This window comes from Schistocerca gregaria, chromosome 11 (assembly GCF_023897955.1).
Source record: "Schistocerca gregaria isolate iqSchGreg1 chromosome 11, iqSchGreg1.2, whole genome shotgun sequence".
Classification (NCBI taxonomy): Eukaryota; Metazoa; Arthropoda; class Insecta; order Orthoptera; family Acrididae; genus Schistocerca; species Schistocerca gregaria.
The window spans coordinates 76,089,041-76,116,608 of record NC_064930.1 but is presented as its reverse complement, the minus strand read 5'-3'; the positions used below and the strand labels follow the sequence as shown (position 1 = coordinate 76,116,608).

General features: G+C 43.0%; 1 protein-coding gene across 5 annotated transcripts in view; it reads left to right on the top strand.

The window, feature by feature from the left end:
* LOC126295342 (uncharacterized) overlaps window positions 1-27,568 on the top strand; it is a 673,108-nt gene that overhangs the window by 608,861 nt on the left and 36,679 nt on the right. For all 5 annotated transcript variants that reach the window (XM_049987813.1, XM_049987810.1, XM_049987812.1 and 2 more), the window contains 9 exons: window positions 2,681-2,898; window positions 5,847-6,066; window positions 9,971-10,233; window positions 12,350-12,612; window positions 13,183-13,336; window positions 15,819-16,138; window positions 20,423-20,727; window positions 25,275-25,333; window positions 26,237-26,292. In XM_049987813.1, the coding sequence (XP_049843770.1) occupies window positions 2,681-2,898; window positions 5,847-6,066; window positions 9,971-10,233; window positions 12,350-12,612; window positions 13,183-13,336; window positions 15,819-16,138; window positions 20,423-20,727; window positions 25,275-25,333; window positions 26,237-26,292 (1,858 nt within the window). The remainder of the gene's footprint in view (window positions 1-2,680; window positions 2,899-5,846; window positions 6,067-9,970; window positions 10,234-12,349; window positions 12,613-13,182; window positions 13,337-15,818; window positions 16,139-20,422; window positions 20,728-25,274; window positions 25,334-26,236; window positions 26,293-27,568) is intronic.

Genomic DNA, 27,568 nt, shown 5'->3' with positions numbered 1-27,568 from the left:
CGAAGTAGAGAGGATATAAAATGTAGCCTGGCAATGGCAAGGAAAGCATTTCTGAAGAACAGAAATTTGTTAACATCGAGTATAGATTTAAGGGTCAGGAAGCTGTTTCTGAAAGTTTTTGAATGGAGTGTAGCCATGTACGAGAGTGAAACGTGTACGGTAAATAGTTTGGACAAGAAGAGAATAGAAGCTTTCGAAATGTGGCGCTACGGAAGAATGCTGAAGATTAGATGGGTAGATCACATAACTAATAAGGAGGTATTGAATAGAATTGGGGAGAAAAGGAATTTGTGGCACAACTTGACTAGAAGAAGGGATCTTTTGGTAGGACATGTTCTGAGGCATCAAGGGATCACCAATTTAGTATTGGAGGGCAGCGTGGAGGGTAAAAATCGTAGAGGGAGACCAAGAGATGAATACACTAAGCAGATTCAGAAGGATGTAGGTTGCAGTAGGTACTGGGAGATGAAGAGGCTTGCACAGGATAGAGTAGCATGGAGAGCTGCATCGAACTAGTCTCAGGACTGAAGATCCCAACGATGATGACAGTTTCATTGTGTTCCGCACTACTTGGGGCACTTCAGCACAGGCATAGAGAGGAAATGTTTCCGTGCCTATCACCTTCAGGCTATTGCTGCTGACGGAGTAAAAGACCTGAGGCAGTACATTTGGGTGAGACGACAAATTTGGCAGCAGGGCGATGTCGTAACTCGGTCCAATAGGGGTAGCTGTGGCGTTGAGGGGACAGTGGTACAGGGTAGCTGGTAGTGGTCTGCTAGATACCGCTGCCGGAAGAGAACTGACTCCCGCCTACTCTCTGCAACCCATTAGATTGTCGTATTCTCAGGTTCCCAGTCCGTCGATTTGCACAGTTGTGGGTCGTGTGGCACAGTTACCACTTTTGGTCGAGCTGCTCGACGTATGACGCCTGTGGCCCTTGTCCTCGGTGCTAGTCTGTTCGTCGATGATAGAGATGTGAGGAATGACTCTCACGATACGTCGGCAGTAGCCCACTTCACCTCTTCGGCAGTAACATTTATAAAATAAACTAGCTGCAGTGCCCAGTGTTACTTGCCACACAAAGTGATCGGCCCTGTTCCTTGTCGATACTCGTAGTGAATGAGGGTTACGTGGGAAACTGCAATCGCTTTAAATCGAAGGGCGTATTTGAATCGACGGGTGTCAACGAGATGTGACATATGAATAAGTCTTTATCTGCCGTATTTGTAAAAGTCAGGTTGTAGGTTTCTAGTTATGACTCGTAAATGTACACCAATTTCGAAACAAAAGTTTAGTAGTAACAATAACGTCATAGATTATGCTCAGATTTGCTTTTAAATTGTCTTTATATCCACGACTTGCTTTAGTGTTTGGGTGGCACTGTGGATTTTAATAATAAAAATAACTGTGAAACAGGGACTGCAGTATCCTCTAGAGCATATGTCGTATGTAACGACAGTATCTGATCAATACACAAGAATGTGTCATTGTCTTTCTGTCAAATTTTCGAGCTTTTGCTTGTCCCACAATCTAGTGGTGTCTGATGGTACTCCTGCTGTAATTCATTCTTGCGACAGAAATTATGGTCAGTTTACCATAATATATTTCATATGTTAGTTATTTACTTTTTCATTGTTTTATTTGAACGTAGGAATCCGAAATACATTCGCCAAGAACTTTGAGATTTTTGGTAACAACCTTTCCCCTTTGTATATTACATGCAGGTATGTTTCAAGCCAGATTATGAAATCTTAGGCAGTGATCTTCCTCTTGCTTTGCAGGTAGAGTGTGCAAAATTTCATCGAGATTGGAATAAAACTGTAGATATTTGTGAGTTACAAACAAACACGCACACTTTTCTTAATGGTCACAAATTTAGACAAGGAAGACTGGTTTTGTTTGCTGGAGCACTTATCTTCATGTCTACAGTTGGTAGAAAGATCACCGCTCGCACACTGTTCTGATTACTTACAGTACATAATGTATTTTAAAATTAACAGACAAAATATATATAAAACACCTTTTTACAGCAAGTAACTCATCAAACATGGTGCAAACACATTCGATGTCATTAAAACTACTGTGCATTCTGTGGCACCATTTATTAAGACAGAAGTAAACGTCAAATCTAGTAGGGGGCACAATAGTTCCTACAGTTACTTGATTAAATTTATTGTGACAAAGAAAGATTATTATTATTATTATTATTATTATTATTATTATTATTATTATTATTATTGTTATTATGACATTAAAACTGTAACTGAAGATGGTAGGAGTCTCAACAACTGAATATACATAAAATAAGGGAAGAGTATTGGAGAAGGTACATATTATAAATGAGCTGGTTGACATGTGATGATGAAGCGTAATTAAAGACATACAGCAGTAAAGTGCAAATTAACTTAAAAAGATGTGAGGTTGCTAAAATAGATTAGAAATTTTGCAGCACCCACGGGTCACGGCAGACAGCTGGTGTCTCTTTCCCGAGGTGCGCCTAATTTGCATTTGCTACTCAGTAGCTGATGGGTCGACAATGACCCGAGCTGTACTGCACCGTATGCATCGTGGATGGTGACAGCAACCTTGCCATTTTTCCTCCTTTGAAAGTAATTAACACTGTTTATTTCCGTACTCGGTTATTTCTGAGGAATCAACCCGAGTAATCTGGACTTCGCAGGGTCGGTGAGCTCGAAGCACAGCTCGACCGCACCGGACGAGGACGATATGGCCGTGGACGAAGGCATCGGCAATGACGACGCGGCCGAGGAGGTGGCACGGGCTTTCGCGAGTGCCGCCGCCGAGTTGGAGGCGGCCATCTTGGCCGAGGACCTCGCTGCGGCCGCTGCAGAGGCCGAGGAGAATCCTGCTGCGGACTACAGCACCTTCGACCCTCCGGTAAGTGTGGCGCTCCTGCCCTCTGTTATTTTGTTGACTTACGTCTCGGAATGTACCTTACCTGCAATTTCTCGATCGAACTCGGTACCTCGCCGTTGGGGATCTGCCGTATTGTTAACTTGTCGTTTTGTGATGAGTTCTCACTTAGTTAGTTTGACTGATTTATCATCACCCACGACGACCTGCTGATCAGCTCAAGATCTCTCATCGAATGTTAATCACAGTCCAAAATTTAGTTGTCTTAGAGTTTTCTTGTTATTCCTATGTGCCACTCGACATCTCTAGTATATGCGAGCAGCAGTCTATATCCTTTTCATACCTTTTCATAATGTTGCCACTGTTCAATCTTGGATTTTCATTGTTCTGTTTCTAATATTGGTGATATTTCAACTTGGCTTTTCCATTGTTTGATTTTCCCTAAATTCAGAATTTAACATTGAGCAGTGGATCAGTCTCAGCAATTAATATATTACTTTATTTTGTTGAAAGTTGAGTTACAAGTAAGTTAATCAGAATTGGACAATTTTATAAGAAACTCCTGAAAAATTATGTAATATTTTTATCTAAAATTCATACTTTGCTTAGGACAGTCAAGTACCATTCCATTATGTATTTTACATGACATTTTTACTCTTCTTAATTACAAAATGTGATTGCAAAATCGTCAGTCTGTTGTCAAAAAGTGTCGACCACCTGCTCCATAGCATATAGCAGAGCCAGTATTCCACAAAGATGCGCACTAAATGGAAAAAATATGTGTATATTGAGCATAATAATGTAATCCTACATCATCAAAGCAATATTATACTTCTGATACTTTCACAAATTCACTCGGTGGATGATTTTCTCAGCAAGATAACCTGAAATGTATCAGGATGAGCCAGTGATGAATTGGGCATTGTTACAACAATAATGAAAACTTCTTATAATTGGATGCACCATTAACTAGTGATGTGTTCCTATCTCAAAATAACCAAACATGCTTCCCACATGACTTATACTTTCTTTCATATGTTTTCTTGCAGCTGCAAGGTAGTTACAACTATTTTTTACAGCTTGCTACTTTGACTCACATGTTGACAAAAAAAAAAAAAAAAAAAAAAAAAAAAAAAAAAAAAAAAAATTCGCACTGAACTGAAGACAAACCAGTATCTAATTTAACTGACCACATGGTCCCAGCTGCAATAATTTTTATAACATTCTGATAATGAACTTAAGTTCCGTCTTTGTTAAAACTTAAAATGTAATTAAATTTGTGTAATATCAGTAATTCTACAATAGACTTTGTATTATACATTACGTGACTTTGTAACTGAAGAAATTTCAAACATTTCTATATTCATCTTTCATTTCTTATAATGTAATAATCTGTTTACTAACTAAGGGCTTTATTCAGCCACATGAATGCAAGCTTTTATTGCTATATTTTTTTATGGTAGGAATTTTTATAAAACTGAAACTTCCGTAAAAAGTTAAGAGGCTTAAGTGATATGAACAGTGCACTGCTCCATACATGATTATTACTGGTTGGGATAAATTGCAAATGTGAAATATACATTTTTATCGAGTTGTATACTAGTTTGCAGAACATGTTCTCCAGTACTACTTGAGATTGGCAGTTATGTTTTGGATATTCCCTTTTTGTTTTTACCACATACTACATTGTAAAAGGTGTGAAACTTCGCTTCCACTTTTGCTGATAGGTGGCGGCAACAGTAAGTAGTGGTCAGAAGAAACAGATCGCAGACGTCAGGCAGTTAGCTTGGACCTCGGTCAATATAACTTCGTTCAAACCTTGGTCAATTGGTGTCTGCATCGTACAGTTGTTGTTGATCGAAAATGTCAGTTTATTAGCCTAATTCTTGTCATTTGCGGAAGGTGTTACTGTTGTGTTTCAATATGAAGGAAACAGTGGCTGAGTCTCATACAGTGCTCTCGAGTACATACGGTAAGGACGCTATTAGTCAAAGAACGTGTCGTGAGTGCTTTCAACGCTTAAAGAACAGACATTTTAATGTCACAGATCGGCGTAGTGGTGGAAGAGAGAATGTTTCGGAAGATGCAGAATTGGAGACATTTCTGAGTCAAGACTCGCGTCAAACTTGAGAAAAATTGGCACGATGAGTGAGAGTGACACAGCAAGCCATTTTAAAATGTCTCAAGGCTATGGGCAAGATTCAGAAAGAAGGTACTCGGGTCCCGTGTAAGTTGAAACTGAGAGACGTTGAACGGCGTTTGTGTTTGTGAAAAGTTGCTTCAGAGGTAAAAACGGAAGGTATTTCTGTATCACATTGTGACCGGGGACGAAAAATAGGTTCATTACAATAACCCTAAACGCAAAAAGTCATGGGGTTATCCCGGCCGTGCTTCCACATCGATGGACAAACTGAATATTCACGGCTCCAAGATCGTGCTCTGCATTCGGTGGGATCAGCTCGGCACCATGTACTGTGAGGTGTTAAAAACAGTCAAACAATCACAGGTGCTTGTTATCGAAAGCAATTAATGCATTTGAGCAGAGTGTTAAGACAAACGGCCACAATACAGCGAGAGGCACGCTAAACTGATTTTGCAGCACAATAACGCACAACCTCACGTTGCAAAAGAGGTCAAAACGTACTCGGAAACTGTAAAATGGGAAGTCCTACACCACCCACCGTATTCTCTAGACATTGCTTCCTCTGACTATCACTTGTTTAAATCAATGATGCACGGCCGAAAGATGGGAGAAAGTAGCAGTCCGCGATGGAAGGTACTTCGAATGATACGTGTGTAACCAATCTGTTTCATTAAAGCCACAAATGTTGGGGGGAAAAAACAGTGGAAGCAAAGTTGTACACCTTGTAACAGGGCCGAGGCAGTTACATTTCACGGCACGCCATTTAGCACACTGTCAATTTAATCGCACTGTGCCAGACTGGGAAGTAACGACAGTCGTGTTCCCGCAGTGTCCGAAGAGCCTCAGGACTGCCAACCTCCCGCCGCAGCTGCCCCCGTCGCCAGACCCGCCCGCAGTGGCGGCAGACACCGAGGAGTGGCACTACGAGATCCCGGCCCCGCCCTCGGCATTCAGGGATTCGGCGGAGACTCCGCCGCCGACGCCCTGGTCTTACGAGGAAGGGGAGGTGCGCAGCAAAGCCAACCCTCTGTACGACAGCCGCGAGTTCGGTAAGGAAGAGTTCGTTTTTCTGACATTCCGTTGTGCAGGTGGTCGTAGGTTTGTTGCCCACACTGTGACTCCACAAGTTGCACGGGTCTCAAAAATCGATGCTTGCTGTTATCTCACCATATCTTGTGTGGATACATTAGGAATAATTCGATTGTTAGGAAAATGTACATCTGCATGTCACTCTGCCAACTTGTGGTGGAGGTTGCTTCTGGTGCTACTAACCAATCCTCCCCACCCCCATTCTACCACCCCCACCCCCATTCTACCACCCCCACCCCCATTCTACCACCCCCACCCCCATTCTACCACGCCCACCCCCATTCTACCACGCCCACCCCCATTCTACCACGCCCACCCCCATTCTACCACGCCCACCCCCATTCTACCACGCCCACCCCCATTCTACCACGCCCACCCCCATTCTACCACGCCCACCCCCATTCTACCACACTCACACCGGGTGATAAGTCAGTATGGTGATGACGAATACACGCTTCCAATGTGCATTCCCCGTGATGTCGCCAGACACGGATGCGACCATCGTGATGCTGTAAACAGAACCTGGATCCGTCTGAAAAAAATGACATTTTGCCATTCGTGCACCCAGGTTCGTCGTCGAGTACACCGTCGCAGGCGCTCCTGTCTGTGATGCAGCGTCAAGGGTAACCGCAGCCACGGTCTCCGAGCTGATAGTCCGTGCTGCTGCAAACGTCGTCTATCTGTTCGTGCAGATGGTTGTTGTCTTGACTCAGGGATGAGACGTGGCTGCACGACCCATCCAGCACGGCGTTCCGCATTACCCTCCTGAACCCACCAATTTCGTATTCTGCTAACAGTCATTGGGTCTCGACCGAAGCCAGCAGCAATGTCGCGATATGATAAACCGCAATTGTGATGGGCTACAATCCGACCTTTATCAAAGTTGGAAACATGATGATACGCATTTCTTCTCCTTACACGAGGGTCCACAACGATGTTTCACCAAGCAACGTCAGTCAACTGCTGTTTGTGTATGAGAAATCGGTTGGAAACTTTGCTCAAGTCAGCACGTGTGAATGCTCTGGAAAGCTAATCATTTGCGTATCACAACACCTTGTTTATGGCCAGTAGTGTACATACATGCATAAATCCTTGTTCCATAGATCATGAATACATTTCGTAATGATGTGGAAAGTGTCAGTTTGACATCAGTTTTCTTTACACAAAATAATTATTAATTTTTTCTCCTTTTCTTTTTTTACTGTTTTAATACTTTAATTTTACAGTTTTTTATTACTTTTACAGTTACTACTTCATATTTAAGTATTCCTCTATTGAGTAGAAGGAGCTGGCATTCAGAAATTCTTTTTTGTTTGCTTTTAAATGTTGGTTGGCTGTCTGTCAGACTTTTTAATACTATTTGCCAAGTGACGAAAGATTTTTGTGGCAGCACGACTCGTCCCTTTCTGTGCCAAAGTGAGATTTAACCCAGAGTAGTGGTGATCGTCCTTTCTTTTAGTGTTGTAGGTCTGGGTAATTGGAAGCTCACTATGCAACAGAAGAAAACAACCAGTTGTAACGTTACCCTGTTGACCTGCCTCCAGTAGCTGTGCCACCGTCGAATCGGGCTGAAAAATGATTGTCAAAAATTTGCTGTTTCAGATAATGTCTACATGAGGTTTAAAGTCCAAAACAGTTTAATTGCACTTTCATATTAAATAATCTACTGTTAGTGGACAGATTGAGACTCATTTACTATACTTTATGCCCGTATAAGACGTAAGCCACGTAGTACCCTCAACTGACATCCTGTAATGAGGACGACTGTTAGAGTGCAGTAACCTAACGGAGGTGTACTGATTCACAACAGTGAATGTGTGGCAAGTAATCGTAACACTTTTGCTAATTACACTGTCCTTCCATGTAGGCAGTCATACCGAAATGTAAACAGTTTTTTATATTAAGTACAAGTTCACGGTACATCATTAAAGCATTTCCTGGGCGCGAAATTTACATAAAACTCGATACACTGAGTGAGTTGTTAATTTGTGTTTCGTAACCTGCTGCAGACGGGCTTAAATAACTCCTGGCAGCCTCTCTTTTACAAGATTGCAATAATTAGCGATACACCCAACTATCGTTATTTGCTGTCTTTTTTACAAATTGCACTTAGATTTATGTTTCTGAGCAAATGAAAGTTATTCTAAATGTGAACTTTTAGGTACAACAATAATTGCTATTGACTTACGCTGTCTGATTTGCCAATATTTTATTTCAGTAACTAAATGAGTGCAAAAGTTGCTAACGTATTTCTAGCATTAGCTGTATAAATGCTTCACTTATTTATACATGTTTTTTATCTACTTTATCTGAAAGTTAGTAATGGGATATGTAACTTCCTGGCAGATTAAAACTGTGTGCCGGACCGAGACTCGAACTCGGGACCTTTGTCTTTCGCAGGCAAGTGCTCTAACATCTGAGCTATCCAAGCACGATTCACACCCCGCCCTCACAGCTCAGATGGTAGAGCACTTGCGCACAAAAGGCAAAGGTCCCGAGTTCGAGTCTCGGCCCGCACACAGTTTTAATCTGCCAGGAAGTCTCGTATCAGCGCACACTCCACTGCAGAGTGAAAATCTCATAATGGGATGTGTATTTACGTATGAACAAAAGACATCAATATCCGAAATCGCTGGCAGTCATGATGAGCATGATTTTTACATAAATTTGACACACTAATGAATTCTGATTAACTGACTGAATGTAATGTATAATAAAGTTCAGTTGGCTAAGCCTCGGTTTAGTATTAGAGACTTCATATTTCTAGTTTTCCGGAAAGCATTTGACATGGTACCCCATTGCAGGCTGTTAAAGCAGGTACAAGCATATGGAGCAAGTTCACAATTATGCGAGTGGCTTGAAGACTTCTCAAGTTATAAACCCAGTATGTTGCCCTCAGTAGTGAATGTCCATCAGAGACAAGGGTACCATCAGGAGTGCCCCAGAAATTGTAATAGGGTTGCTATTATTGTCTGTATGTGCTGGTAGAGTGGATGGGTCGCAATCTGCAGCTGTTAGCGGGCAAAGCTGTGGTGTACCGTAAGGTGCTGAAGCTGAGTGGCTGTAGGGGGATGAAAGATGACTTGGGCAAAATCTCTAGTTGGTGTTATGAATGGCAGTGAGTTTTAGATGTAGAAAAATTTAAGTCTATGTGGATGAACAGGAAAAACAAATTCCTAATGTTCAAATGCAGCATTGGTAGTGCTCTGCTAGACACAGTCATGTCGTTTGAGTGTCTGAGCTTAACGTTTAGAGGTGATACGAAATGCGACGAGCGCATGAGGATTGTGGTAGGGTAGGTGAATGGTCAATTTTGCTTTAATAGGAGAATTTTAGGAAAGTGTGTTTCATCTGTACAGGAGGCCACATATGGGATACTAGCGTGACCTATTCTTGAGTGCTGCTCGAGTGTTTGGGATCCGCACCAGGACAGATTTAGAAAAGACATAGAAGCAATTCAGAGGTGGGCTGCTAAATTTGTTACTGTCAGACAGTATGCAACTGTTACGGAGATGCTTCGGGATCTCGAATGGGACTATTGAGAAAATTTAGAGAGCCTGCATCTGCAGCTGATTGCAGAATGACTGTTTCCTCCAATTTCAATTGCATGTAAGTTCCATGGGAGCAATAACGAAAATTACTGTTAGTGGCATGGAGTACCCTCCACCTTGCACGGTAAGTTGGATTGCGGAGAATCGATGTAGATGTAGATTTAGACATTTGGTACTGTGCACATGTCACAAAAGTAAATCCGTTGAAGATATTTGTGAAAAAATGATTTTTGTGGGAAGAAAAACACAACCGCTGGAAATAATCCACTCGCCACTTCACACAGTCGTGCTGAGATCTCGCATGTGCTCGCAGCGGCAGATTCGTCCGTGGCGAAAGAGAAGTCCGACAGCTCCGCGGAGCCGACTGCGGCCCCCGAGCTGAGGAATTCCGGCCAGATGACGGGCGGCAGTAACGAGCCGGAGCCGGAGGAAGAGGTGGCCGACCGGGAGCGGGTGCTGACGGGCGTGGAGCGACAGCTGCAGAGCGTGCTGGACGCTAAGGCGCGCTTACTGCTGCCGCAGCCACAGCCGCAGCTCATCCAGGGCCCAGCGGTGGATGCGGACGCGGCTCTCAAGGTGAGTTGGTCGCCTCCGCTGTGGTGGGCAGCCTCCGACGAGTGTACTCGGACTGAGCTGATGCTGTCGTGTCTACTGTTTGATCGAAGGAGAGACATTGTAAAAGCAAAGAATGTTTGTTCCTCCAGGTGTCTTGTTCAAGAAAATGAAAGAAAATATATATTAGAACTATCTGTACCTGGCCACAATTTTCTGAGAGTCAATCTGCTAAAATGGAAAAGAAAGAAAAGAAAAAGCATACATTTCAAATGTGCATGGGTATTGGATATACGTTCTAATTTCCTCACCCCTCTCTCTGTCCATCTCGTTCACAGCTTGTGGTCTAGTGGTTAGCGTTGCTGCCTCTGGATCACGGGGTCCCGGGTTCAATTCCCGGCTGGGTTGGGGATTTTCTCTGCCCGGGGACTTGGGTGTTTGTGTTGTTTTCATCATCATCATCATCATCATCATGACAGTGGCTAGATTGGACTGTGAAATAAACTGGACGGTGTAAAAATGGAGATTTTGTAAGAGCGCTGACGACCCCGAAGTTGAGTACCCCATAAACCAATCATAATCATCATCATCATCATCATATGTCCATCTCCTCCTTCTTGTTCATTTGTCCATTTCGTCCCATCTCTCTGTCCATCTCCCCTTCCACCCCTCTCTGACCTGGTGCCTTGTTTATTGTTATTGCAAATTCAGATTCTGTAATAGTATTCGAATCGTAAGCAAATAAGCCATAAATACAACTTTCCCGTTTGCTAACAGTGTCTCAAGACTGTATATTTTATATACGTAATTGTTGTTGTTGTCTTCAGTCCTGAGACTGGTTTGATGCAGCTCTTCATGCTATCCTATCTTGTGCAATTTTCTTCATCTCCCAGTACTTACTGCAACCCACATCCTTCTGAATCTGCTTAGTGTATTCATCTCTTGGTCTCCCTCTACAATTTTTACCCTCCACACTGCCCTCCAATGCTAAATTTGTGATACCTTGATGCCTCAGAACATGTTCTAGTAACCGATCCCTTCTTCTAGTCAACTTGTGCCACAAACTCCTCCCCAATTCTGTTCAGTACTTCATCATTAGTTATGTGATCTACCCATGTAATCTTGAGCATTATTCTGTAGCACCACATTTCGAAAGCTTCTATTCTCTTCTTGTCCAAACTATTTATCGTCCATGTTTCACTTCCATACATGGCTACACTCCATACAAATACTTTCAGAAACGACTTCCTGACACTTGCATCTATACTCTATGTCAACAAATTTCTCTTCTTCAGAAACACTTTCCTGGCCATAGCCATTCTAAATTTTATATCCTCTTTACTTTGACCATCATCAGTTATTTTGCTCCCCAAATAGCAAAACTCCTTTACTACTTTAAGTGTCTCATTTTCTAATCCAATTCCCTCAGCATCCCCCAACTTAATTTGACTACTTCCATTATCCTCGTTTTGCTTTTGTTGATGTTCATCTTATATCCTTCTTTCAAGACACTGTCCATTCCATTCAACTGCTCTTCCAAGTCCTTTACTGTCTCTGATAGAATTACAATGTCATCGGCGAACCTCAAAGTTTTTATTTCTTATACGTAATTATATATTAAAAAGTATATGGTCTGTATGTGCCTAACATTTATTACAGTGATGCGTAAAAATTTGACAGATTAGAAAGGTACATTTTGAGATTTTTGGTAACAGTGATGTACCTGATATATTTAGTACCTGAAAACATGCCCACATTTTCATTATTGTAATGTTTCCCCTTCCATTATGTGTGTATTACATACATACCAGATGGCATTCCAGTTGGTATATAAAAAAATGCGTAATCGAATGCAGTGTTCTCAAAATTATGAAGCGATCTATGTAGAACGTTTGGGTATTTGAGATTTTGTAGAAAGGGACACCCACACTTGTACTTAAATAGAAACTGTAACTGTTCCTAATTGTAGTTCTCTGAAAGTTTTTGACTGAATGCATCAAAATTTTGCCACAGTGTTGCTTTGAAATACGTGTCTGTTTTTACATACCCATTTACGAGCTCACGCGGGAAAGTACGAAGTGTGGAATACGCAGTCTGTACTGATAGAGTGGAGTTATTCCCGGGACACCTCCATTCGCAGGATGCCGACGATGGACCTGCCGAGGACGGGACGTCGGACGTGCCGGACGTCGGTGAAGACTCGTCCGTGTCGCAGGAGAACCACAGCCACAGCCTGCTGAACCACCACCACGCGGGGCACCTGCACCGACACACGGCCGACGAGCACCATCACGACCATCGTCACCATCTCCACCACGACGACCACCACCACCACCACGACACGCACTCTGCTAATGTGGGGATGCCGGCGTACCTCACGGAGACCATCGACACTCTGGAAGGGTGAGTCTCGCAAACTCTCGAGGTGCCATTACGGGGCAGGTGGTTTTATAACGTAAGATCAGTCAATCGAGGTAACTCTGAAATTGTGAGACAGAATTGCCTTCGGGAGACAAAAAGTGTAGCAGTGTGACAGGATTCTGGGTGGCCAAACTGTGAAAACTGTCTAGGTATGGTATTCAAACAGTGGAAAATCCAAGGTGGAAAGTAACAATATTGTGAGAAGGATATATAGTGGGGATGCTGACTCGCTGATAGGCCAACTTTTCCTCTCGTAGTATTGCTAGGGGACATATTGTAAGACATAAGCAGTAAAACTTTGCTTACAGACTTTCTTAAATTATAGAGCAGAAAAATTATGCATGCAAGATTGTCATTTAGATATCTAGTCTGCTCACCGTAAGAGTCTTCGGCTTAGAATGAAACGCATTGATCATCTTTTTTTTTGTGCCATTAGATTAAAATTAAATTCCTGTGTTTGGCTCTTTAAAATTAACTTTCTTAGGACTCGCTCTTACTTCATTAGCTGACAAATTATTCTTGCTGAAAAGAGTGTTTTTGGCTCGTTTTCAGGTTTGAGGACCTGATTGCTGTCGGCTCTGGTTCGAGGCCATCAGAGGAACGTCAGAATGCGGAGGGTGGCAGCAATGGTGCTGCGGAATTGGATGTGGTGAGAAGGAACTCTTCTGGTGTAGAGCGACCTGTGGTGGTTGCCGAAGTTGTCAAAGTAAGTGGGTAATAAATGATTCCGGGAAACAGTGGCTTGCTGTCTGGCAGCTAACCAGCAGTCATAATAGCAGAGAGGGAATTAGACAATATATATAAAATAGAAAGAAACTTCCACATGGGAGAAATATATTAAAAACAAAGATTCCAAGACTTACCAAGCGGGAAAGCGCTGGTAGACAGGCACAATAAAATAACACACAAACACACACACACACACACACACACACACACACACACACACACACACACAAAATTTCGAGCTTTCGCAACCGGCGGCTGCTTCATCAGGAAAGAGGGAAGGAAAAGGAAAGATGAAAGAATGTGGGTTTTAAGGCAGAGGGTAAGGAGTCATTCCAGTCCCGGGAGCGGATTGGACTTGGTAGCTATTAATGCATGCGTAGTCAATAAGGAAGTAACAAGTGAAAAAGTAACCTAGTGTCACTTTACGTGTTAAGTTAGCAGGACAGTTGGCTTCAGCATATAAGGCCACACAGGTGCAAAATACTCTTCCTAATCGAGTACCACAAATACTCATAGCTCTACATATCGGGCTGTGCATTAGTTGATCTTCAGATACGAGTGCGATCCTACGTAGAGGAAATGTGGAGACTTTTGTTACTTGCTCAATTTTGTCATTGTTATTAACTTGCCCAAATAAAATTTCTCTGAATTCATTGAAATATGGAATACAGAAACTGGTGTATAAAGCATTGAAAAAATGAAAACACTTGAAGTTAAAAATTGAAGATCCTGTACTCATAGCAGTCGAGTTCCAGAAATGAACATTATTAGGAAGCACAAATTTTAAATAATCTGCTTGCTTGATTTTCACCCCCAAAGCCTGTTTCTTTAGCATATGGCTGCATATTTACGTTCTAATAAGTCACTTAGGAGAGAAAAGAATGTGTTTATGATGTGGTGGATAATGAACTTAGGAGTTTGTAGTTAAAGCCACTTAAGAACAGAACCACAATATTTGTATGTACATTGCCATTAAAACCAAATGTAACAATTATCAACGCCATGTAAAATAATATAATATTAATATTATAATAATAATAATAATAATAATAATAATAATAATAATAATAGTAGCTCAAAAAGGAAGTGGTAAAAACGAAAGTAAATTAAATTGTCATTTGCTGAGAATAGTGTTCACGTGGACTGAAAATACCTTACCAAACAGGGTAGCTCAGTGGTTAGCACACTGGAATTGCATTTGGAAGGATGATGGTTCAAACCCACATCCAGCCATCCAGATTTAGGTTTTCCACGATTTCCCTAAATTGATTCAGGCAAATGGTGGGATGTCTGCTTTGAAAGGGCACAGCCTATTTTCTACCTTGTGCTCTTTCTCTAGTGACATTGTTGTGGGTGGGATATTAAATATTAATCTCCCTCATTCATCCACCCTCCCTCTTTAAAACACTTGTCCTAAAATTGCTAAACATATTGTCATCTGTTAATAACTAATTTACTTAGCAGATGATTTGCATCTCTGCTCTTCCTAAGAAACTAAGGATGTTGCAAGAGGGAGAACAACTGATTTTTACATTGGCATCCCCCCCCCCCCCCCCCCCTGACACCCACTCCTTCAGTATGCATATAAACAATCTATGTGGAAGTATTCAAAATTACAGATCTGCTAATTATTTAAATTTGTATAGTTTTGTATAAGATTGTTGTACAATACTTTATTTAAGAATGTCTCGTGGGAACACACGAGCGTGCATTGTGCATCCTCTAACAGCAATGTTCCTCATAAGTTCGAAATATAACTGTCCAAAACCCCCCTTATTTATTTAGAGTTGATAATGACAAGTTATTCCTTTTGGATGTGTATTGCCTTAGAGTTATTGTAGAACGTTGATAGTGTCATGCTTATGGGGTAAGAATAACTGAGGTAGTTAACCGTAAGTGTAAGCTATGACGTGTTAAAATCAGTATTAGAATACTGACTACAGTGTTCTAACACTTATAAGAGGGTCACATGATCACTAAAAGAAAGCTTAAGGTATGCTAATATATAATTTTATAATGAATAACCTAATGATAAGAATTGCTGGCTAGAATGATGTAAATGAATATTGAGAAGACTATCTAGAATAACGTAAATGGGAACTTAGAAGACAGAAATAAGACGATGGCAGGCAACTGGTGGGTTTAAATTTTTTGTTTCCAAAGTACAAGTAAGAATGTCTCAAGTAAAAATTAAGAATAAGTGTTGGAGTGCCAGTCAGATATTGATATTAAAACAAGATTGAAGCTGAAAAGTGAGTTGTCAATCGCACACGTGGCAGTGATCATTTCACTTTCCGTGTTCAAAATACGGACACGGATACTGTGAAAACTTTCTGGTAGGAGAATGATGTCACGAATAGATAGTAGCTGACATTTTTCTGGAAATTTTGTGTCTGTGCTGAAAGTGTCGCTCCAGTCTCGACGTACTCTCAAAATAACATTTCGACGTTTATTTTCAGACTTCCGAAGGCGGAGTCACTCCGGAAACGAGTCCGGTCGGCGCAGAAGCTGCGAAAGTAGTGAGGAGGAGCTCCGCTTCCAGCTACGGGACGCCGACCGAGTTGGAGAAGAGCTCGGAGAGTTCGAGCGACCCTGCCGTCGAAGCGGGAGAAGTTCTTTCTCGGAGGAGACCTTCCGGGGAGCTCGGCGTCGGCGACGGGAAGGCGTCGAAGGACGAGGGTACCCGGGCAGAGTCAGACCGGCAGCAGAGGGCGCAGAGGCGAAGGACTGTGGAAGTCGCAGGGCCGCTGGTCAACTTCACCATCACCACCTACCAGAGGTGAGGGCCGCGGGCGCGTAAAATGGCTTTCCCTGTTGAAAAGTGTTCGGTCGGCCACCAGTTTTCAGCTTTCCGTATTCTTCCGTGGATCGTCATTTGCTGCTTTAAAGTTGTACGTCGTGCATCTGAGGATAGTCAGTGGAACTGGTCTGACCGAGTATAGGTACGCCGTTGTTGTTGTTGTTGTTGTTGTGTTTTTCAGTCCTAAGACTGGTTTGATGCAGCTCTCCGTGCTACTCTATCCTGTGCAAGCTTCTTCATCTCCCAGTACCTACTGCAGCCTACATCCTTCTGAATCTGCTTAGTGTATTCATCTCTTGGCCTCCCTCTACGATTTTTACCCTCCACGTTGCCCTCCAATACTAAATTGGTGATCCCTTGATGCCTCAGAACATGTCCTACCAACCGATCCCTTCTTCTTGTCAAGTTGTGCCACAAACTTCTCGTCTCCCCAATCCTATTCAGTACCTCCTCATTAGTTATGTGATCTACCCATCTAATCTTCAGCATTCTTCTGTAGCACCACATTTCGAAAGCTTCTATTCTCTTCTTGTCCAAACTATTTATCGTCCACGTTACACTTCCGTACGTGGCTGCATTCCATACAAATACTTTCAGAAACTACTTCCTGCCACTTAAATCAATACTCGATGTTAACAAATTTCTCTTCTTCAGAAACGCTTTCCTTGCGAGAGCCAGTCTACATTTTATATCCTCTCTACCTCGACCATTGTCAGTTATTTTGCTCCCCAAATAGCAAAACTCGTTTACGACTTTAAGCATCTCATTTCCTAATATAATTCCCTCAGCATCACCTGACTTAACGCTGCTACATTCCATTATCCTCGTTTTACTTTTGTTGATTTTCATCTTATACACTTCTTTCATGACACTGTCCATTCCGTTCAGCTGCTCTTCCAAGTCCTTTGCTGTCTCTGACAGAATTACAGTGTCTTCAGCGAACCTCAACGTTTTTATTTCTTCCCCATGGATTAAATATCTACTCCGAATTTTTCTTTTGTTTCTTTCACTGCTTGCTCAATATACAGACTGAATAACATCGAGGAGAGACAACAACCCTGTCTCACTTCCTTCCCAACCACTGCTTCCCTTTGATGTCCCTCGACTCTTATATCTGCCATCTGGCTTCTGTACAAATTGTAAAAAGCCTTTCGCTCCCTGTATTTTACCCCTGCCACCTTCAGAATGTGATAGTGTATTCCAGTCAACATTGCCAAAAGGTTTCTCTAAGTCTACAAGTGCTAGAAGGGCAGGTTTGGCCTTTCTTAATCTAGCTTCTAAGATAAGTCGTAGGGTCAGTATTGCCTCACGTGTTCCAATATTTCTACCGTATCCAAACTGATATGGGATACCATGATTAAAATTACTTTGCATGCAGGTGGCATCGGTGGGGAGCAGAATTGCTGGCTCGAACACAGTGTGCGGCGTGCTCGTGTGATCGGTAGCTGTACGTGCGCTGAAAAAGGAACGGGTCGTGTGCTTACTGGCTGTGCGAACATGCTGTTAGGTTGTGGAGAGGGCACTGGTGGGGGCCACTGCTGCTGTAGCGACAAATAAGTCACAGTCATATTTTACAGGTGAATAACAGCAATAAGACGAGCATTCCGTTGCACACGTGTCGAGTGGTAATGATTTATCTATACTGGCAGAGGAAATTGTAAGAGGTGAAAATAACTGAATTTTTGATAACACTCTATACCACCGATGGAAACGAGCCAGTTGAGAGTGACTCACTTTCCCTAGTGTTGTCAAAATTTAATGAAATGATAAGGTGTTCTATGTTATTTTCCCCTACATAGTTTCTCTCTCTCTCTCTCTCTCTCTCTCTCTCTCTCTCTCTCTCTCTCTCTCTCTCTATCTCTCTCTCTCTCTCTCTCTTTTTTCCCCTCATGGTTTTGTTATTAGTACCTTCGTGTCTCTTACAACATAGTACCAATGTTTGTAGTGTTGTTTATCAGAGTCTACTTTTACAAATAATAAATTTGTAGATTATCAGCTTTTTACATACACAGATGTGTGATTAAAAAAAAACAGTGCAGCTTATTACATTGACAATTGCTGTAATAAAGTGAGAGCTATAAATTTTATGACCAAATTATGACGAGAGAGTATTTTTCTTAGAGGAAAAGAAAATGTAGCGAGATACGGCCATCCTCCCGGCCTTAAAACTATACTGGTGAGATGGCTGGATTTCCTTTACAGTAATGTGAGACATTAAGTCCCCGCAACATAAACTTCACAATACCTACGATCACTAAAGGTGAGCTACAACTTGAGGCTGTAAATTGCGAAAGATTTGAAGCCTTTAACATAATAGTTTGCTTAGGATCGTTTGATCAGCATTGCGAATTGAACATTTTATTTTCAATATTTCTGTGCAGAAACAGAAAAATTTACCAAAGTCTAACTTCAGCAGCATATATACTTTGGCCCTTTTATAGTGCTGCGATGCAAAAATCGGTGTGCATTTGGTGCTCCTTCCCCTCCATTCCCACCCTTGCGGCCTGTCCGCCTGTTCCCATTCTGAAGAGTGTAGGCTGTATCAATTGGCGGGGCTCGGCTGCTCACGTTCGCCGAGTGGGCAACGCTGCGAGCACATATAGCCCGAGAAACAGCTGCGATTTGCTGACATCCGGCCCCAACCACTCTGGTCAGTGAAACACCAATTTTAGGGTAACTGTAATTGGAGTATATACTCTGTTTTCTGTAAGTGTGACCGGGATGGCAATTATTTTGAAAAACCTGAAATCCTCAGGTAATTACATTTTACCTGAAAAAATCCCAGAAACCTCAAGGAATTTTAGGAATTTCATAAAATAAAATCTCAGAGAATTCCATGTTTTTAGCGTAGGACTGATGTTTAATTTTATGCACTTTTTATAAAGTCACAAATTTTAAAATACTCAGTACTTCAGAGTGGGTTAATTACCGGGTGGGTGGGAAGTAACTAGATATTATTGAATGGGTGTTAAGTTTCTAATATAGGTGGAATAATATTGGAACAGAACATTAAGTAGGGTAGTGAGTTTTCATGCCTCCTAGGCACTAAACACGATCATGTAGTTACGGTGGAGAACATGCATTCTCGTCCAAAAGTGTCAAAAATGACTGCGTCATATGTAGACTAATGGCTACAAATATCATTGGCCTGTATCTCCTGCATGACACAGTAAACAAGGAATGCTGCCTTCAGATGCTTCAGATGCTTCAGAATTACATTTGCCCCACAGTATCTGAACGGGAAAACACCAACTACATTATCTTCGTACAAGATGGCACATCACCTCTCTTTGCGAATGTCGTGCGGCATTGGTTGGATGAGAAGTTTTAAGAATGTTGGCTGGGAAATTGTGGACCTTGTGAATGGCCTGTAAGAAGTCCAAATCTGAGGACCTGTGGCTCTCTTTTACGGGGTTATGCAAAAGAGGTGGTGTACCAAATAAAACGTCACACATTGAACAAATTAGAATCACAGATTTGGGAAGTTCTTATGAACATCCCACACAACTTCCTCCAGAAAGCTGCGGATACCATTCCGGTTCTTTCGAGGAGATGGGTTAACACTACAGGTGGCTAAATGAAAATTTAATGGGGTTTTAACATATGCAGTCATATACTCAGATGACAGTGTACATACTGCATTAATTTTCAGAACCTAGTTATTTTCTGTCCGCACTGTATACAAATATTGTGTAATATAAGTTATCAATGTTGGAAAATTGTGATTAGTCTAGCTTGGTTCTGAGGGAAGGAAAGCCACTGTTGTGGTACGATATGACCCTTCTGCCAACCCCTCGCTCACCATTAGTTTAATAGCTTCTTGACACCATCTTCATCCTTGTACCTAGAATCCCCAGGAAATTATTATTGTTGATTCTCCCCTTTTCCCCCTTTTCCCCCTTTTTCCCACTCCTGGGATTGGAATGACTCCTTACCCTCTCCCTTAAAACCCACATCCTTTCGTCTTTCCCTCTCCTTCCCTCTTTCCTGATGAAGCAACCTTGGGTTGCAAAAGCTTGAGATTTGTGTGTGTTTGTGTGTTTTTTATTGTTTATACTGTCTCTCTCGACATACCAACGCTTTTGTTTGGTAAGTTACAGCTTCTTTGTTCTTAGAAAATATCAGTAAATTATTATAAGTTGATTTTTGGTTCCTGGAGATTCCCAGAGCTTTTTTAACATCCAGCCACTTGCAAGGAAAGGTGAGGTAGGTTAAAAGCTGTAGAAACCGACTGATATTCACGTCGGGCATTTTTATTTTCAGAGAGATCGACCCGGACAAGATATTCGCTGAAGCTGAGGACGCGGCAGTGAGCCGCGTGTCCGTGGTAACCGCGCCGTCGTCGGTCGCGGCCGCCGGTGGAGAGAGGCGGCCCTCGCAGGTCTCGAGGTCGAACTCTGTCGGCGGCTCTGGCTCCGCCTGCAGCTCCTCCGCCGGATCTTCTCGGCGGGGTAGCCACGCGGAGCAGCAGCGGGGTGGGTCTCACGCTGCGGGGGTGAAGCGGTCCGTATCGAACGTGTACGCCGCACTGCAGGACGTAGCTGCGCGGGAAGAAGCACGCACCAGAGGTATGGCACTCTCGCACCTGCCCGGGTTCCCCGAGATTCTCTACATCTACATACATACTCCGCAATCCACCGTACGGTACATGACGGAGGGTACCTCATACCACAACTAGCATCTTCTCTCGCTGTTCCACTCCCAAACAGAACGAGGGAATAATGACTGCCTATATGCCTCTGTACGAGCCCTAATCTCTCTTGTCTTATCTTTGTGGTCTTTCAGCGAAATATAAGTTGGCGACAGTAAAATTGTACTACAGTCAGCCTCAAATGCTGGTTCTCTAAATTTCCTCAGTAGCGATTCACGAAAAGAACGCCTCCTTTCCTCCAGAGACTCCCACCCGAGTTTCTGAAGCATTTCCGCAACACACGTGTGATGATCAAACCTACCAGTAACAAATCTAGCAGCCCGCCTCTGAATTTGCTTCTATGTCCTCCCTCAATCTGACCTGATAGGGATCCCAAACGCTTGAGCAGTACTCGAGAATTGGTCATATTAGTGTTTTATAAGCGGTCTCCTTTACAGATGAACCACATCTTCCCAAAATTCTACCAATGAACCGAAGATGACTATCTGCCTTCCCCACAACTGCCACTACATGCTTGTCCAACTTCATATCGCTGTGCAATGTTACGCCCAAATATTTAATCGACGTGACTGTGCCAAGCACTACGCTACTGATGGGGTATTCAAACATTACGGGATTCTTTTTCCTATTCATCTACATCAATTTACACGTATCTATATTTAGAGTTAGCTCCCATTCTTTACACCAATCACAAATCCTTTCCAAATCAACTTGTATCCTCCTACAGTCACTCAACGACGACACCTTCCCGTACACCACAGCATCATCAGCAAACAGCCACACATTGCTATCCACCCTATCCAAAAGATCATTTATGTAGATAGAAAACAACAGCGGACATACCACACTGGGGCATACCACACTGGGGCACTACAGATGATACCCTAACCTCTGATGAACACTCACCTTCAAGGACAACATACTGGGTTCTATTACTTAAGAAGTCTTCGAGCCACTCACATATTTGGGAAGTAATCCCATATGCTCCTATCTTAGTTAGGAGTCTGCAGTGGGGCACCGAATCAAACGCCTTCCAGAAGTCAAGGAATATGGCATCCATCTGATACCCTTCATCCGTGGTTCGCAAGATATCATGTGAAAAAAGGGTGAGTTGCGTTTCGCAGGAGCGATGCTTTCTAAAGCCGTGCTGATGCATGGACAGCAACTTCTCTGTCTCAAGGAAATTCATTACATTCGAACTGAGAATATGTTCAAGAATCCTGCAACAAACCGATGTTAAGGATATTGGTCTGTAATTTTCAGGATCCGTCCTTCTACCCTTCATATATACAGGCGTCACCTGCGCTTTTTCCAGTCGCTCGAGACTTTACGTTGAGCAAGAAATTCGCGATAAATACAGGCTAAGTAAGGATCCAATGCAGTAGAGTACTCTCTGTAAAACCGAATTGGAATCCCATCTTCTCTGACTGTGCCGGCACAAGCTCAATGCTGCTTTCTGATTTGGCACCCTCCAAGTGGTCGCCAGTGGGTTCTGCTAATGCCGATGGTATTTACTTTCCGGTTAATGCCTACTGAAGAATTTCAAGACCATTTCAAGCTCACGAATATTTCACCAGTGGACAGAGTTCAGAAACCATACAAGATTTTCATTGAAATTTTTTCCCTGTCTCGCTTCGTTCCCGAGATACTGGTAACCTGGGGATCACAGATTCACCTACCGGGATGCCGGTGTTCTGCGTTCGTAGGAAGATGTAGAGGTGCTGCACATCAAAAATTCTCCGTCCCTACCCAGTTTCCCCAGAGTCTCCTCGTCTTCATCCGGGTTTCCAGATTCTGCACTCCTACCCGGCACCAGTGTGTCAATAAAGTTTCCCCTTCCTGGGACAATGAATTCACGGTGTTCTTATTTCAATTTCCAGGAGTGTAGATACAGCATTTGAAGATCAGTGTAGGACATCTGTTTCTTCAGGAGTATTGACAGTAGATTGCTACTTACCACGTAGCGGAGATATTGAGTCGTAGTTAGGCACGTCAAAAAGACAGGTAAACAAGTTAGCTGAAACAATGCCCCTTGAGTAGATGACATTTCCTTAGAGCTGCTGATATCTGTGGCAGAGTCAGCTATGACAGAACTTTTCTACCTGGTGTCCAATGTGAAATGGGGGAAGTACCCTCAGACTTAGAGAAGAATACAGTAATTCCAGTTCCAAAGGAAGCACGTGCTAACAGTTTTGAATATTATTGAGCTATCACTTTCTCATGCTTTCAAAATACTGGCATGAATTATTTACAGAACAAAAAATAAAAAAAATAAAACTTGCGGAAGCAGACCTTGGGGAAGTTCGGTTTAGGTTGCAGAGAAATTTTGAAACACACAAGACTATACTGACCCTATGAATAATCTTAGAAGATACGGTTAAGAACAGCAAATCTATATTTATAGCTTTTATGGACTTAGAGAAAGCTTTTGAGAAGTGTGATTGGAGTAAATTCTTTGAAATTCTGAAGGTAGCAGGAGTAAAATACAGGGAATGAAACGTTAGATACAAATTGTACAAAAACCAGACAGCAGTTGCAAGAATCGAAGGACACTTTACGGAAGCACCCTGTCTCCAATGTTGTTTAATCTGTATGTTGAGCAGGCTGTAAAGGAAACCAGTGAAAACTTTGGAGAAGGAGTTAAAAGTTCAGAGAGGAGAAATAAGAAATTTGAGATTTGCCAGTGATGATGTAATTCTGCCAGAGACAGCAAATAACTTGGAAGAACAGTTGAATGCAATTGCCAGTATCTAGGAGGATATAGTAGGAGCGCTAAAGAAAGTGAAACAAGGGTAATCGAAAGTAGTCGGATTAAATCATGGGATGGATAAAAAAGTATTCTGAGGAAGAGGAATTTGTTAATGTGAAATGGAAGTTGAAATGCGAGAGTGCTCATATGATAGTTTGTAGATGGGTGCAGAAGTTGGGGGCAACAAACCGGAGGGGGGGGGGGGGGGGGGGGGGTATGAAGTTTTTGTTCCAGTCCAACCCTGCTAAAAACCTGCATAATAATGACTTTTCAGTGATTTTCTTGAAAGAAAAACACTTGATTACACAATATTCTTTTTCCATATCCCTGACAGCTGGAGGAAGAGAGGGGGCATGGTCCCCTTCGCCCCCTTGTAGGGGTACCCTTGTTGAAGCTTTAGGAAGCCTGTCATGGAGGCATTTGTCTGGAGAACAGCCTTGTATGGAAATGGAACGGCAATAAGCAGTTGGGATGAGAATAGAAGCTGTTGAAATGTGATTCCACAGAAGAATGCAGAATGAGACTGGTAGATCATGTAAATAATGAGATGGTACCCAGTAGAAAGGGGGATAAAGGAAATTTGTGACATAACTTGACTAAAAGAAGGGGTCGGTCGGTAGGAGACATTCTGAGACATTGAGGAATTATCGGTTGGAGGAAAGCGTGGGGGTTAAAAGTAGCAGAGGGAGAATGAGAGAAGTCAGTAATCAGTTTCAATTGGATGTAGGCTGCAGTTGTTATTCGGAGGCTTGCATAGGATAGTGTGGAGAGGTCCATCGAACTGTGTTCAAACTAAAGACCACATCAAAACCGCGGAGAAATTTAAGAGGGTCAGCTTATAAGGTGCCCTTTTTAGTTTCTTATTCAATCAGTTCATCTGATCTTCATTATCCTGCAACACTGCTTGTCAAATGCTTCCAAGCATTTCACTTCTGCCTTCCCCCCATCATCCATATTCCACACCCAACCGATTCACAAATTGGTCATGTGAGTGTGCATTTCTCCCCAAATTCACAGTGGTTCGATGCGTACAGATTTTGGTAGCCTAGTAACATCAGCTGACCAAAGAACTGGTCACGTAGGACTAGCTTCAGATTCTGTTGCCATTAAACTTTCTGCTGACACTGTACTTTTTGCCCATCGCTTGTAACACTGTTGGTACTACAGACAATGCAACAGTTGCCGGAACTGAGTGACCAACTTCTGAGCTTACCTGGATCATATTGTAAGAAGAAAAGTGCTTTGGGGTGCACATAATATACTTAATGTTCGCAATAAGCACTTAGGAAGGGGAGGGAGAAGGGGGGGAGTGAGAGGGAGAGAGAGAGAGAGAGAGAGAGAGAGAGAGAGAGAGAGAGAGAGAGAGAGAGAGATGGATGAGACGGATGAGATGGACCAATGAGAGAATGGCATAGTGTGGTGGGAATTTAAGATTGAAAATATTCAATTTATCATAACATGACACGAATGGAATTTGATGAATTGTGTTATCATTATTATTATTATTATTATTATTATTATTATTTTACCAGTTGTGTGACAGATGCCGACTTCTTGGGGTGTGTTGATACTTGCTTTGGGCCACATGTGGGCTGTGGGTTGGACACACCTACTCTAGAACAATATCTCTTTTACCTGTTAGCATTCTTTCCTTTCAGGAATGAAATTTCTGCTGCTAACTTCATTTGTGAACGTTCTGTGTCTTCCGTTTGCAGGTGCTGCGGAGTCTACCAATGGGGAGGACACTGGCTCGTCTCAGCTGCAATCGGTGCAGGTGCGGAAAATATTTGTTCCTCGTTTAGTCTGTACGTTTTTTCAAATTCTCGGTTATGTAACAATTTTCATTTGGTGGCTCAAAGAGGACAGTTGGAGTGGAACAGATCCTAATTACCAGACTGTGTGACCGCATTCTGGACTTACTCCAAACCTCTCCACCGGGCCACCTCGAATGAGTGTGTGTGGTACTCAGCTGAGATCTGTCCATCCAGATGCCAACCTTAAAGCAACAAATCGATTTGTTAGTCACTGAGGGGGGGGGACAGCATGTGTTTCAGTGGCAGCGTTCGCTCACTCCAAGCCTCTCCAGTATGTAGTTACCAAAACAACACAGGCGCACACCCACCCTCCTCCCCCTCGTGCACACATACATGTAAATCGATAGTCTGCACACCACTGTGGAGAGCATGGCAGTGGGTACTTGCCGAGATGTGCTGGCCATGCACCGAGGCACGTTTACCCACAGGGTGATCCTCATTACCGACAAACACCGTCTCCCCGTGTCCGTTCGTGCGAATGGACAGTTTGTTGCTGGTCATTCCCACATAGAAGGCTTCACAGTGTAGGCAGGTCAGTTGGTAAATCACGTGGCTGCTTCCACACGTGGCTCTGCCTTGGATCGTGTACACCTTCCGGGTTACGGGACTGGAGTAGGTGGTGATGGTGGGGGGGTGCACGGGACAGGTTTTACCCCGGGGGCGGTTACAAGGGTAGGAGCCAGAGGGTAGGGAAGGTGGTTTGGGGATTTCATAGGGATGAACCGAGAGTTTGAAAAATTTACTTCTGTCTTTTAAGTGTTGGTAAAAGGTAGCAGAAGACTTTCCTGACTGCTTCACATTAGACAGGAGCGCTCTCGTGTTTTTTTCCCGGCGGTCCTCAGAGTTCACGTTTGCTGTTCCAGGTGCTGCGCAGCATACTACCCCGGCTGAAGACGACGACAGAGCGGGAGCCATCCAGGTGAGCAGCGGACACCGCAGCCTGCCAGGCGCTCCCTGCAGGCAGATTAGAGCGATAATCGGAGGAGAGCTGTGCTTCTCGCATCACAAGTTTCTTTTACTCAGCTCGAGAGTGTGAGGGAAGTGTCCACTGGGTCGTGAGACTTTACGAGAGAGATGAGATGAAGGGAGCCCTGTTTGTGGGACTACGAAATCCGCATTTTGATAAGAGCCGATTTGTACGTCGTTTCTCCCAGACTACGAGGGTCAGTCAAAAAGTAATGCCTCCTATTTTTTTTCTACGTTTAATTGTCAGGAAATTTAAATGCAATTACATAGGTTGAAAACCACAACATTGAGGATCATTTTGTCATTTTTCAATGTAATCTCCGCCCATCTCTACAGTTTTGGTCCATCTTTGAACAAGGGCATGTATCCCAGCACGGTAAAAATCACAGCTCTGCTTCCTAAGCCACTGACGCACGGATGTTTTGACGGCCTCCTCATCTTCAAAATGAATCCCACGATGAGCTTCTTTTAGTGGCCCGAACAGATGGAAGTCTGATGGTGCCAGGTCAGGGCTGTATGGGGGATGAGGCAAAACTTCCCATCCAATTTTGACAATCTCGTCAGAGGTGTGACGACTGGTGTGTGGTCTTGCATTGTAATGCAAAAGAAGAACATCTGCCATTGATTTTGTTGGAGCGAACTCGTTGAAGACGTGCTTTAAGTTTTTTGAGGGTTGTGATGTATTGAACAGAATTTATTGTGCATCCCTGCTCCAAAAAATCAACCAGAATCACACCCTCTGTATCCCAGAAAACTGTTGCCATAACTTTCCCTGCCGATCGCACAGTTTTGAATTTTTTCTTCCTCGGCGAGCTTGTGTGACGCCACTCCATTGACTGCCTCTTTGATTCGGGTTCAAAAAATGCACCCATGTTTCGTCCCCGGTCACAATTTTTTTCAGAAACTCATCTCCCTCCAAACGGAAGCGCTGAAAGTGTTGGGAGGCTATTGTTTTCCTTGCCTCTTTATTCTGATCGGTTAACATTCTTGGAACCCACCGTGCACAAACTTTTGAGTACCCCAATTGTTTAATAATCGTGATCACACTGCCTTTACTAAGAGAAATAATGCAACACACTTCATCTGCAGTCACCCGACGGTCACCACGAATGATGTCATCAACTTGCTGAATGTTGTGTGGAGTCACTGCACTCACCAGCCTGCCGCTCCGCTTTTCGTCAGTCAACGGTGTTTGCCCTTCAGCTTCCTTACAACGACGAACCCATCGT